At 43.1% G+C, this 12,721-nt stretch overlaps 1 protein-coding gene across 1 annotated transcript in view; it reads right to left on the bottom strand.

Annotated features, from left to right (window-relative positions):
• Positions 1–12,721, bottom strand: part of LOC308299101 (SH3 domain-binding protein 2-like) — a gene marked incomplete at both ends in the record, with an annotated part of 45,583 nt that overhangs the window by 20,471 nt on the left and 12,391 nt on the right. The window contains 5 exons of the mRNA XM_080742825.1: positions 2,227–2,312; positions 5,489–5,556; positions 6,396–6,513; positions 7,531–7,633; positions 9,881–10,020. Coding sequence (XP_080598951.1) covers positions 2,227–2,312; positions 5,489–5,556; positions 6,396–6,513; positions 7,531–7,633; positions 9,881–10,020 — 515 coding nt within the window. The remainder of the gene's footprint in view (positions 1–2,226; positions 2,313–5,488; positions 5,557–6,395; positions 6,514–7,530; positions 7,634–9,880; positions 10,021–12,721) is intronic.

The following is a 12,721-nucleotide window of genomic DNA, read 5'->3' as shown; positions in this document are numbered from 1 at the left end:
TCGGAAAATGATTTGAAAAATGCTCCCTTCAAATGTTCTGGGTAGCTATAATCACTGTAGCAGGTCCCCCAGCAGCAACGTTTCACCATGGCCGTAATAATGTAATATAAATGTTTTTGATATTAATTTGCCTATATACCAGTAAGACTCCCTAATCGGGTCACATTTATGATCGGCTACTTTTGACTATTTTCCCATATTTTTTTCCCAGGGGGTCCGTGGGGAGCCCTGGCGGTGGCTGGGCCCCTGGGTACCCCCTGGGTGCTGGCCCCGTCTCTCCCGGTCGATGGGGGGCCAAGGTACGGGCTTTTTAGCGGGTTATGGGAGCCAACTTTGGGTGGAAGTGTTTTGCTACGCTGTCGTCCAATCCTCACAGTTAGGGAGAGGGCTTTGCGACAGATCAATCATGCAGTAATCATGCAGATCTACAAGCTCGCAGCACGAAGCATTGTGAGCTTGTAGATCGTCTATTTTTTGGCAAAGAGATTTGGTAGAGAGTGAAAAACTACTGTATCAAGTACATATATTATGTACCTTTTACCAATTATAGAGGGTTTAAATAGTACTGGATATGCAGCTCGGCAAATAAAAGGTGAATTGATCCCAGTGTATGACAGAGGATGATATCACGATAAATTAAATCTCCACAATATGATTATTGTGAGTGTTTTTTATCACGATAAACGATAATATCGTATATTGTCCCATCCCTACGGTCTGAGGTGCTTTGGCGGTCTTCCCCGAATTTTGTCTGATTACAGCGGGGCAGGGCTACATTCCTGTGTCCTACAAAAAATAAATGTTGAACCTTGTTCATGATTGGTGTGTTTTTCAGCTATAGTTTTTGGTCTTATAACCCTTCCAGTAAATCTCTTATGAAAATCTCTAAAGAAGTCAAGAATAACAGACGAGCTGTAAAGTTAACTTCACAAAGCTTAAGTCTATTGACCCCTCAGTCATGACATTTTCAATGTCGCCCTTCGACCAAGATGGATGAAAATGCTAGTTTGTTCACTGCAGAACTTTATTAACAGTAGCTCAACATTGAAGATGTTGAAATCACATCTCTCAGCCTGTTCTCAGGCCTGCTAAGTCACACACAGTAGTCATATTGCATTGAATTGTAGTTTACCATCTCAGTGGCACCAACAACACTTAGTTAGTGAGCTTTGTATCGATGTCATTCCAGTCCTGCATGTTTACTGGCTTATATTCCACTTGTATGGTTGATCCTGAGGGCAAGTCAGGTGTTGAAACAGTAACACACCACTGTAGGCAAGAGACATTGACCGAAGTGCTGTACATGGTGCATAAATGACAAACAGGCCTACCAGTAAGACTCCCTAATCGGGAGATAAGCGACCGTCAGGTCACATGTATACACAAAGACGGATGTAACTGGCATTGGTTCCTAGTTGTGTGGACAATGCATAGTTTTGGTTGGCTCAGAGAATGTGGGGTGTACCGATTTTCGTGATTTTAGGGCAAAATTTGTAGGAGCAGTGTCCAAAAATGTGTTTGAAAAAATCGGCCTGATGGGGGCGCTATATGGGACAGATCCATGTTGATGACATGAGTGTAGACATACTGTGTAGCGATTTGCGCAGGAAAATTAAGGAACATTAAAAGCCAGCGAAAAAACAAATGTGTCTTAGGAAGAGATTTAAAAACATCAATAGAATGCCTTGTTTGTGTTTAGCTATGTCACATTTAATCACATTTGACCCTTAAATACCCTGCAGTGACATATTTTCATGTGTTTAATTGCAGCTGTCCTGTTAATGTAGTTAGTCCTGTTAATTCACATGGGCGGAGCTTAGAACCTAATTATCTAATGTCCTCCTAATGTAGGATTTTGTCAGATTGTTAAAACTTGAGTTGTGTTGAGTTTATTCAACTTTTGAAGTGAAATATGTGTTCTATGGCTCAAAATAGATTTTTTGACATGCTCCACATATTAGTAAAGCAAGTGGAAAGTGGTGTCCTGCTAATGTTGTAAACCGCAGGTTTGAGCTAAAGGGTCCTGCTAAACCACATCTACCAGTATAGGTGTGTGTGTGTGTGTGTGTGTGTGTGTGTGTGTGTGTGTGTGTATGTGTATGTGTGTGTGTGTGTGTGTGTGTGTGTGTGTGTGTGTGTGTGTGTGTGTGTGTGTGTGTGTGTGTGTGTGTGCGCGCGCGTGTGCGTGCATGAGTGCGCGTGTGTGCGTGTGTTAGCAGATCTTACCATCTGATGCGTTATTGGCAGAGTGTTTAATATCCATCGGCCTCTCGATGGAGCCATAGAAACTTTCCGGGTCGGAGTCTGAATCACTGTAACAACAGGAGGAGACATCATTAGGAAACCACATGCACTCACGCACGCACGCGCACACACACACACACACACACACACACACACACACACACTGGGAATGATATTTATTTTATACTGTTTCATGTAGTGTAGGTTTTCTTCTTGGATTCAGATTCTCTGTTTTTAATGCTAGCCGGTATCCACACAACATCACCAATGGAAGCTACACCGTTGAGGGAGGAAAACAAATAGGCCTAAATACTGGGAATCCTTGAATTGTGTGTTTGTATGCATTATGCATCCATGCCTGGGTTCTAACACCAGGGGGCAGCGTTTGCCAATAAACTCTGACTACCTTACATGAATGCATCTGGCCTGTCATGCTCCCTCACAGTCAAGTAAACTTTTCTATGCTACTAGGGTCCCTCTTACTTAAACACTTAAGTTAAACCCATGTGTTTGACCAGGGTGCACCTGGGCTCTATACTAGTGTCTTTTCAGTTTTCTGTTGTTGTGTGGAAGGCTTTCACTGAAAACAGCCGATCAATAAGCGCAAAAACTTGCGCAAAGCCGGACGGGAACGCATTTTTGTGCTTTTACTCCTCAGGCTGGGAACACATTTTTGTGTAGTACAGTATATGTACACTATAGCATTAGCAACATATTTGTTTTTGTAATTTTTTAATAATATTTCAAGTTTTACAAAAAAATCAGGTCAGGTCTTAGAATCGGGCTCAGGCCTAAATGGGTTACGTGGTTGAAAATATTCATACGATGCCTGGTCGCTAATCCAAGCATGTCTGCTTGTAATTAGAGAAAAGAAAAGATGAGTGTTAAAGAATGTTTTCATTTACTGCTTTCTGTTGTTTTAGCAATTTTAGTATTTTGATTTCAGTGGTTGGGGGCATGCGTACAAGTGGCTAAATATGTATTTTTACACATAATAAGCCAGCAAATTCTTTGTTACTATTTACACCAGCCCCATAAGTCACATCTGCCCATGAAAGATTGCGGTGCAATCTGGGGGCATGCATGCAAATCAAAATCGTTAAAATCACTAAAACGATAGAAAGAAGTAAATGAAAACATTTTAACACTCATCTTTTCTTTTCTCTAATGAAAAAACAAAGTTGTCCTTTAATACTGGAGTGTACACATGTAACCAAATGGACTCATACGGGTTCCATTTGTACACATTATCTTGTATATAAATGGATGAATGAACACTGAGGATTTTACTGTGTACATACGCATCACTGTAAGCCAGTGAATTCAGACTTATTTCAGGAAGATTCAAATAAAGAAAGACAAAAGGAGATGCATGAATCATGCGCCAAGAATTTATCACTAAAAGAGAGCCATGTTTTGTGTTTTGCAGCCAAAGTGCCATGTCCCTCTAACACAGTGGATCTCAACCTTTTCAGGCCGCGACCCCCAAAATAATCATATTTTAACTGGGGACCCCCCACCCTGACGAGCACTAAGAGTTGAGGAATTACATTTTGTATAACACGGTTCTATTGTGAAAATAGCAGATCTACATGCTCACAACGCCTCGCGGAGGCGTTGAGAGCATGTAGATCAGCTATTTTCACAATTTCTGCCTCTAATATTTGACACTTTGGCCTATGTTTAATGTGTCATTTTAGAGGTATTAAAAAGTCCTTAAATTGTCACATTAGAAATGTGTAGGTAATAGATACCCTCTAGTCTATACACTTAAACTTAATGTTGATTTGTTTACTGTTGACTTGAATGAAAAAAACAACAGTGCACATTAACTCATTCCCTGCCAGGCCCGATAGTCCCGAGATTATTCCAATGTCTTTCCCCGCCAGGCCCGATAGTCCCGAGAATTAAAAAAAAAAAATCAAAAAACTTTTTTTTCAAAAAAATGTTTTGACCCCCAAAAATGGAGTAGGCATGATAGCAATCGCGAAATTGCATGTTTAACCCCCATAGCAACCCCATCTTTCAAGCATGGCAGCCATTTTGGCAGCCATCTTTGTTAAACATAGTGGCTGTTATCTCATGAATGCCTGAACGGATTTCCATTCGGATTTTTTTGTTTGAAAGCTGTGAGCAATGTGGACACACGTGGTGCATTATCTAGGCATGGGTGTGCATGATCCGTGCACACCCAATTACATGGAAGTCTATGGAGACGAATGGCAGGTGGGAGTACGGAGGTATGTTAAAATGGCGGTCAATGTGTTAAGTTAATCATCTGGGGACCCCCCAAAATAATGTGGGGACCCCCCCATGAGGGTTCCGACCCACAGGTTGAGAACCACTGCTCTAATACTGTATGTAGGCTGAAGCACACGTCACACGCAACATACGTAATAGAACCAGCAGCAACGATGTACTGTATAAATTTGGTTATTGCTAGTTATTTCTGTGCTTATTGCACATTCTATAAATACAGACACTAAAGCTACTATAGAACTTCCTCAGTGGGGTTGAAATATCTGTATTATCTTTTATCTTAGCCTGCTTTATGTTGTCATTTCTTGTTAATAAGTCACAGACTTTAATGTGTTTTATCCTTTTTCTTTCTGTGAGAAGCAAGTAACATTTTGTCTAATGTCTCTAATGCCTAATGAATCAAATCAAATATTACATCTTTATCGTTATCATTGTTGTTGCTGTTGTATGTTGATGTTAGTAAAGTAGTGCAGACTTTAGCACATTTGCATGCCCGCGCTTGTATCTCTATGATACAGGTCTACATCAGTGGTTCTCAACCTGTGGGTCAGGACCCCCAGGGGGGGGGTCCCCAAATTATTTTGGGGGGTCCCCAGATGATTAACTTAACATTGTTTTCTCACTCAACAGTAAAAAAAACAACATAAAGTTTAAGTGTATAGAGGGTATCTGCACATTTCTAAAGCGACAATTTAAGGACTTTTTTATATCTCCAAATTGGCCAAATTGTCAAATATTAGAGGCAGAAATTGTGAAAATAGCAGATCTACATGCTCACAACGCCTCACAAGTAGATCTGCTATTTTCACAATAGAACCGTGTTATACAAAATGTAATGCCTCAACTCTTAGTGCTCGTCAGGTTGTGGGGGGTCCCCAGTTAAAATATGATTGTTTTGGGGGTCGCGGCCTGAAAAGGTTGAGAACCACTGGTCTACATTGCCGTGCATTGTGTTGAATACTGTGTAATGTTGTGTGTCTCTCACCTTGGGATGTGTGAATCTCTCCTGTCGTTGTAGTGATCGATCTCCCTCCTTAAGTATCGCATCCATTTCTGGAAGAATTGCAGACAATTAGTCGACCACAGAACACTGACTCGATATACGAATAGTTTATTTGGATACTCCTTGTTCAATGAGACATTACAAGTTTTTTTAAGCAGCAGCAGAAGGGTCTTATATGAGTTACTTCAATGGTTTCCTGTGTAAATAAGCCAAGTGCTTTTCTAGGATCTCCTGTTGACCTTGTACCAGTGAACTGTACCGTCATGAAACTGGACCTTTTTCTATGCAAACTTCTAATAAAGTCTTCAATCAATCAATCAAAGGTCTGTGCCTTGCTAAAGAGCACTTTGGCAGCACATACAGACATAACGATATACTGTGTATTGTGGTTCTCAACTTATGTGTCGGGACCCCCAGGGGGGGATTTTGGGGGCCTGGGGGGTCCCCGACTCCCCAGATGATTACGGTAACTTAATGTGCAACATTGTTTTCTCACTCAACAGTAAACAAACCAGTATAAACTTTAAGTGTATGGAGGGTATATCTGCACATTTCTAAAGTTACAATTTAAGGACTTTTTATTACCTCTAAAATGACAAATCAAAAATTGGCCAAATTGTCAAATATTAGAGGCAGAAATTGTGATCTACATGCCAATCTACATGCTCACAACGCCTCGCAACGCCTGCTAAATGCTTAAATTGTAAATTGTAAATTGAGGCGTTGTGACTGTGAGCATGTAGATCTGCTATTTTCACAATAGAACCTTGTTGTACAAAATGTAATGCCTCAACTCTTAGTGCTCGTCAGGGTGGGGGGTCCCCAGTTAAAATAAGATTATTTTGGGGGTCGCGGCCTGAAAATATATATATAATTTAGTGCTGCTCACCCTCCTCTCGTCCTCGCTGGCTGCAGAGAAGAACCAGGTTCTGTGTTTCTTGCTGAAGTGAATGATCTTAAAGGGGAACACGTTGCTGGAGGTGGTCTCCTCCGCTGCTCTCATCACCCTGTCACACAACAACACACATCATGCATGCTGTGAGACAACACATCACATTCACTCCTTTCATTTTTCCCCATAGAGATTTCCAAAAATGTTTGTATCAATTATTTTAAGCAAGCCATCCAAGATCCTGGTGAAAACTAAATATTTAACCAGTAAGACTCCCTAATCGGGAGATAAGCGACCGCCAGGTCGCATGGTGCCGTGGCATTGGTCCCAAACCTCATTGTTCCTACATCCCATTAGTCAGAATCTGGTGATGTTAACCTGGTGAAAAATACTATGCCTAAACCTAAACCTAACCTTAGTAAAACTATGCCTAAAACTAACCAATTGGATGCATTTTTACACATGAGGCTGTGACAACTTTTACATCTTATGAGCGGTCGGTTTCTTTTACCCTGACCTGCGCGGGCATACTGGTAGCAGTTACTATCAAAACCTCCACCGGCTGTCAGTCAGTCCGCCCGTCCATCTGTCAGTACGTCACGTCACGTCACGTCACGTCACATGTCACATGTCACACTTTTGCCCTACTCATATCTCCGCCACCGTTGCCCCGATCCTTGCCAAACTTTGCACACAAACTCCTTGGCTGCCAAACCACAACCCCACCCCTCATTTCTCACATGGCCATCTTCTAGCGCCACCATGAGGCCGATTCTTGCAAGACACATTTTTGGACACTGCTCCTACAGATTTTGCCCTAAAATCACACAAACCGGTACACAGTATCTCTACAGTCATGTCATCAACATGGACTTGTCCCATTTCCCATATTCCCTCCTGATTAGCTACCATTGCCTTCCAGAGTTTGTGTATCTTATCAGTGTGACGTTGTCTGGAAATGTGTCTAGATTATGATCTCCTCAAATCAGAACGTTTCCCCATTTTGCTTAAAATCCTTTACAATATAAAACTACATGAACATTGACACAAAACATTACTACTCTTTACATGCGCATTATCATCATCAATATTGTCAAAACATTTGAATTGACTTGGAATATATGAGCCTTACCTGTTGTAGCCGTTGAGCGAGAACGCCCCCTGTGGTGAAGGTGAGGTACTGGTCTTGAAGTAGTAGACACAGCCTTTGTGGATGATGGTGTACCGCAAGGGCCCTGCAACACAGACAAAAAAACGTCTTTTAGGCCAGGGGTCTTCAATGTTTTTCAGAAAAATAGCAGATCTACAAGCTCACAACGCCTCGCTCTGCGAGGCGTTGTGAGCTTGTAGATCGGCTATTTTTGGCAAAGAGGTTTGGTGTAGAGGGGGAAGAGAGCAGACTAGTGAAAGTGAAAGGTCAAGTTTATTAAGTATTGTCAGTTCAAGTGGTTACATATCTGAAAAAACACAAATTGACATGAATCCAAAATACACTGATGATTGTAATGTCAAACTATGAAACTATATGGAATCTATGAACAGGTTGTGGGGGTCCCTGCTTCATCTCTCTCTCAACTAAGGGGTCCTTGGCCTGAAAACGTTGAAGACACCTGACATGATGTAACCTTTTCATAGATCTCATACTGGAGATAGCTTCAAAGACTTGTCTGACAGCACCATGATCAGTGTTGTGTTCATTTGTATTTTCAGATATTTAACCACGTAAACCATCAATACTTGGTCAACCTAACTGCTCATTCAGTACTTAATCTGCTCTTTTTCCCCCTCTACACGAAAATAGCTGGTCTACAAGCTTACAACGCCTCGCCCTCGCCGTGAGCTAGTAAAAATATAATGTATTAAAAAAATAAAAGACAATATTGCCCACCAGCATGGTAACTACACAACCTAAACCTTTACCAAAGTGTCCGAGCCATTTAAAGAGTAAAGAGTTATACTGGTGGAGTTGCTGTTAAGCCTAACCCTAACTTTCTCATGCTGTTGCAACAGAGGAAGGACATTGATGATTGAAAGCTGATTAAAATCACAGAGGAAGTGCCACTTGTGTCCAACAAGCTATTGTTGGCACAACCCTCTGTGCCTCTTCATATGGCTGTGTTCTGTGGGTCTTTTTCCTTTCTCGTTTATTTGACAAGGTTGAGTCCCTCGGAGATGGTTATCACGGGAGGGTAGGCCTGCCCGAGGAAGCAACAAGCAGGGGACTAAAACATAAAATACAATAGAAACCAAAACAGTGGTAATGTAGCTGCCCACCGCCACGGACTCAGGTGGTCCAAATCGTGGTGCATCCGGCTATGCGAACACTCTTCCCTGTGGTCGCGGTAGGGAAGCCGGTCGGGGAGGCTGATCATTGTTATCGCATGTAGTCCTACAGGCCCTGTCAGTAGGAAGCAGGTAGAGTAGGGGTTCTACGTCCTCCCGGTGGGGGCTCCTCACCGTTAGGCGAGTCAGTGGGAAACAACAGGCCGCACAGAAATACATGTACCAATCTGATGGGCCCATCATTAAACCACTTGAACCCCAAAAAATAGCCGATCGACAAGCTCACAACGTGTTGTGAGCTTGTAGATCGGGAATTTTTGGCAGATATCTGGTGTAGATGGAAAAAAAACGGTCCCAGTACCACTGATGGAATTAACTACAGTAAGTACATTTACTAAAGTACTGTACTATTTTGAGGTATTTATACTTGAGGTATTTGTACTTTACTTGAGTATTTCCAATTTCCAATACATCTCAGATCCAATCATTGTACTTTTACTCCACTACAGTTATTTTAAAATATTAGTTACTTTGAAGATTTTGGTTATCATTACAAAATATACATTAACCACTTCAGCCGTATATACATTTCGGCCATTTGAGCATAGCCAATCTGCAGATCTGCTATTTTCAAAAGGGTTTTTATACATTTGAATACTTGAAATGGGACATTCTGCATTCTACTTTTGGTACTACAGTGTATATGTCATTTTGACACCAAAACCCTTTGCACTTTTATTCAAGTAAATGTAGAATTCCAGATTTGTGAGTACTTTTTCCATCACTGCCAAGTACAGAGCCAACTCCGGTCCAGTTTACGAGGTCTCAAGGGTCTAATGGCCTTATTGTAGTAGAGTCTGGGGTGGTAAGCAATCACCGCGGTGTAGTCTTTTAAAGTCAGAAAACTACAACATTACGTCATTCGCCACAGTGAAGGGCTATCACCGCGTACCATGACATCTCTCCTACGTTTTTACTTTCAGACATCTCCCCATCACCCTGTTCACCGATTGGTCGATCTTGACCAATCAGTGTGCCCCCTGGTTTCAGAGGCACAGAGGCGCGGTGATAGCGCATCACCGTGAGTCTGTGACTATGATGGCCTCCACTTGTTATCACATTTTTATAGATAGCTTATCACATAAAAGTTGAGGTGATAGCTCTTCACCTCGGACTATGATAAAGCCTTTAGTACTCACATTTCAAGAGGCTGAACTGGCTGCCTCCCTTCTTGTGGAGGTAGCCTGCGGTGGACACCCCTCCAGGCATGGTGAGAAGGTTCTGGGCGCCGATGGCTCGCATCGGCACGGGCCAGCTCACCTCCGCGGACGACATGCTTCTGTGGGGATCAAGAGGAGGGGGAAAAAGAGGAGGGGAGAGCATTTTTGATTGATTGACTTAATACTTTGCTAGTCAGAAATGCAAACAGCACGTGGTACAGACATTGAGGCCACAGATACTTTTATCTGTGGCAGCTATTTTTTTTTATCTGTATCTACCATCCACTTTGAATGGAAAAATATCTGGAGAAAGAGATTTTTTTATCTGTTATCTGGCCCAGTGGGAATGGGCCTTAAAATGGACAACACAAAAAGGTTCTGGGGGCTTAAAGGTGGTTGCACACTGCTGCGTTTTTCGTTGCGAAATGCGTTTTTCAGGGCAAGGAGAGAGAGAGAGATAGAGAGAGCAAGGGACCGAGTGGTGCGCGAAACGGGCGGCAGTGTGCAAACGTGATTGACATAACGTGAGGTTGATTTTTTTATTTGCGTGCTCCGAAATTCACTCCGATATTCGGCCCGAAAAACGCAGCAGTGTGCAACCACCTTAAGACAGTGGTTCTCAACCTTTTCAGCCTGCGACCCCTGGCTTAAGAGATGGAGAGGAGAGGAGAGGAGAGGAGAGGAGGAGTTTCAAGGTCAAAGCCTCAACCCAACCCAAACCCACTGTTTCGCGTCATTGTCATTTATGCGGGGGGCAAAAAAGGACCCTTACAGGTCTGTAATTCTAACACCAACACTGAGGATTTGACAGCCAGCGCACCTACTGTACCTCCTTCTAGCGAAGCTCCTGCTGATTCTCTGCATGGCAGAGCTCTCCATCAGCATGTTAGCTGTGGACGCTATCAGATCCATGTGCTTCCTGCGGCGCGCTTTACAACCAGCTGGTGGTGCTCAAACAGCTCCACTCGACAGCAGCCAAGCACCGTGTATATAGGCTGGGCTTTAATGACAGAAGCTGGACACTGGTTTTAAAGCAGGCCATGACGATGAGGCCCTACCGTATACGTTCATGTTTTCCTGTCCACTCGGCCTCGATTTTACTCAAACTGCCATGCATTCGAACAATCGTCTTCAGATGAGCTTGCACTCAAGAAGGAGTCCTGGTCTCTATAATGCCTCCCCCTGGCGAGCCGGGGCGCCTGATGGAGGGGAAAGGAACTGGTTTGGAATAACGTGTTCCTTCCACGCGCTACGTCCAACCGGGGAAATCTCCCCTCCCTGTCAGGTGAAAAGAAGCAGCTTGGACTCCTCACGCATAGAAGAAAGCGTGAGGTCAGTCCGTTGCTCTCCCCAGGTTGGCAGAGGGAGTGTAGCGGCCAGGATTACATTAGATAACCGGTTTAAAAAAACTTTTACAAAATGCGTGGGTTTAAAAAAAGAAAGAGTTCTGCTTTTTAAAGCAGACCTGCCTCGCAAAACAAAAATAGAAAAATAGCATGTACTCCGCGTCGAGTTTACTCCAGAAGGCGCTATGTGTTTTTGTCTTGACCGAGCGCGATTCCCTCGGCCTTCCCGGGCGTCAGATGAACTTTTGTTCCGCCGTCTGTCTGTCCTTCTTATTTATCTTTCTCTTGTTCTCTCCTCCCTCGCTCATTTTCTCCTCTGTGATGTGATGTCTATCTCGCTCTACCCCCTCCTCCTTTCATTTGGCTTTTCTTGTACTGTAATTGCACGTGCGCACGCACGCGCACACACACTCACACTCACACTCACACTTCTCTCTCTCAGACACACAGTTACACTATCATATCATCACGGTCAGGCAGAAACCTCGTATCTCCAAGTTTCAAATGTGTACGTTCTTTCGCAAAGTAAAGCCCTGCTTCATCAGACAAGGCCGTTGCACAAAGGTAGTGAAAACAGCAGATCTACAAGCACACAACGCCTCGCGGTGCGAGGCGTTGTGTGCTTGCAGATCAGCTATTTTCACTATTTGAGATCATTTTTAAAATGATAAAGACAAAACGAACGGTTTTGGACATACAGGGTTTTCACCCGACAACGACGATATCATGTACATGTCTCTCAATATGACTCACTCACACTCACACTCACACACACACACACACAGGAAATACATAATGCTCATGGTCTACCGGAAACCTCGTACTTCCTGGCAGGCTGATCAGCTTCAGGCATCATGTAAGAGGTGTGTGAACTGTGTGTGCGTGCGTGCGTGCGTGCGCGTGTGTGTGTGTGCGTGTGTGTGTGGGAGAGAGAGATTAAGGAGAGGGTGTAGTAGCCATTGGGAAAGAAAATGAGGCGTGTCTGAACTAATTGACCCTTTAGAACATTCTCTGTGGATTCACCAGAGAGAGAGAGAGAGAGAGAGAGAGAGAGAGAGAGAGAGAGAGAGAGAGAGAGAGAGAGAGAGGGGGGGGGAGAGGGGGAGAGGGAAAGATAATATCTTGTCAAAACATTTCCAAAGTCCTTCATCTTCTAAAGTTTATTCTCAACATCCAGTCGACCACGGGCTTCGCAGTTCGCACCAAATTCTGGGCCCTGGGTACAAGCATTCACTCACATTTTGTGCTTTAACTATAGAAAAAAAGCAGATATACAAGCTCACAGCGCACGCTGTGAGCTTGTAGAACTGCTATTTTTGGAAAATCGTGAACATTTGTGTAAGTCTTTGGATATTTCAAATCCTAAGGTTTTTCAAACCCTTGTTTCGATGTCAGTGGTGTTCAAACTTTTTCATGTGAAGGACCCTCAAAATGATGTAACCCTCAAATGTATTTGGCCACGGACCCCCATCTC

Source organism: Nannobrachium achirus (assembly GCF_963921795.1).
Source record: "Nannobrachium achirus genome assembly, chromosome: 15".
Taxonomy (NCBI): Eukaryota; Metazoa; Chordata; class Actinopteri; order Myctophiformes; family Myctophidae; genus Nannobrachium; species Nannobrachium achirus.
This window is presented reverse-complemented; position numbering and strand designations above follow the sequence as displayed.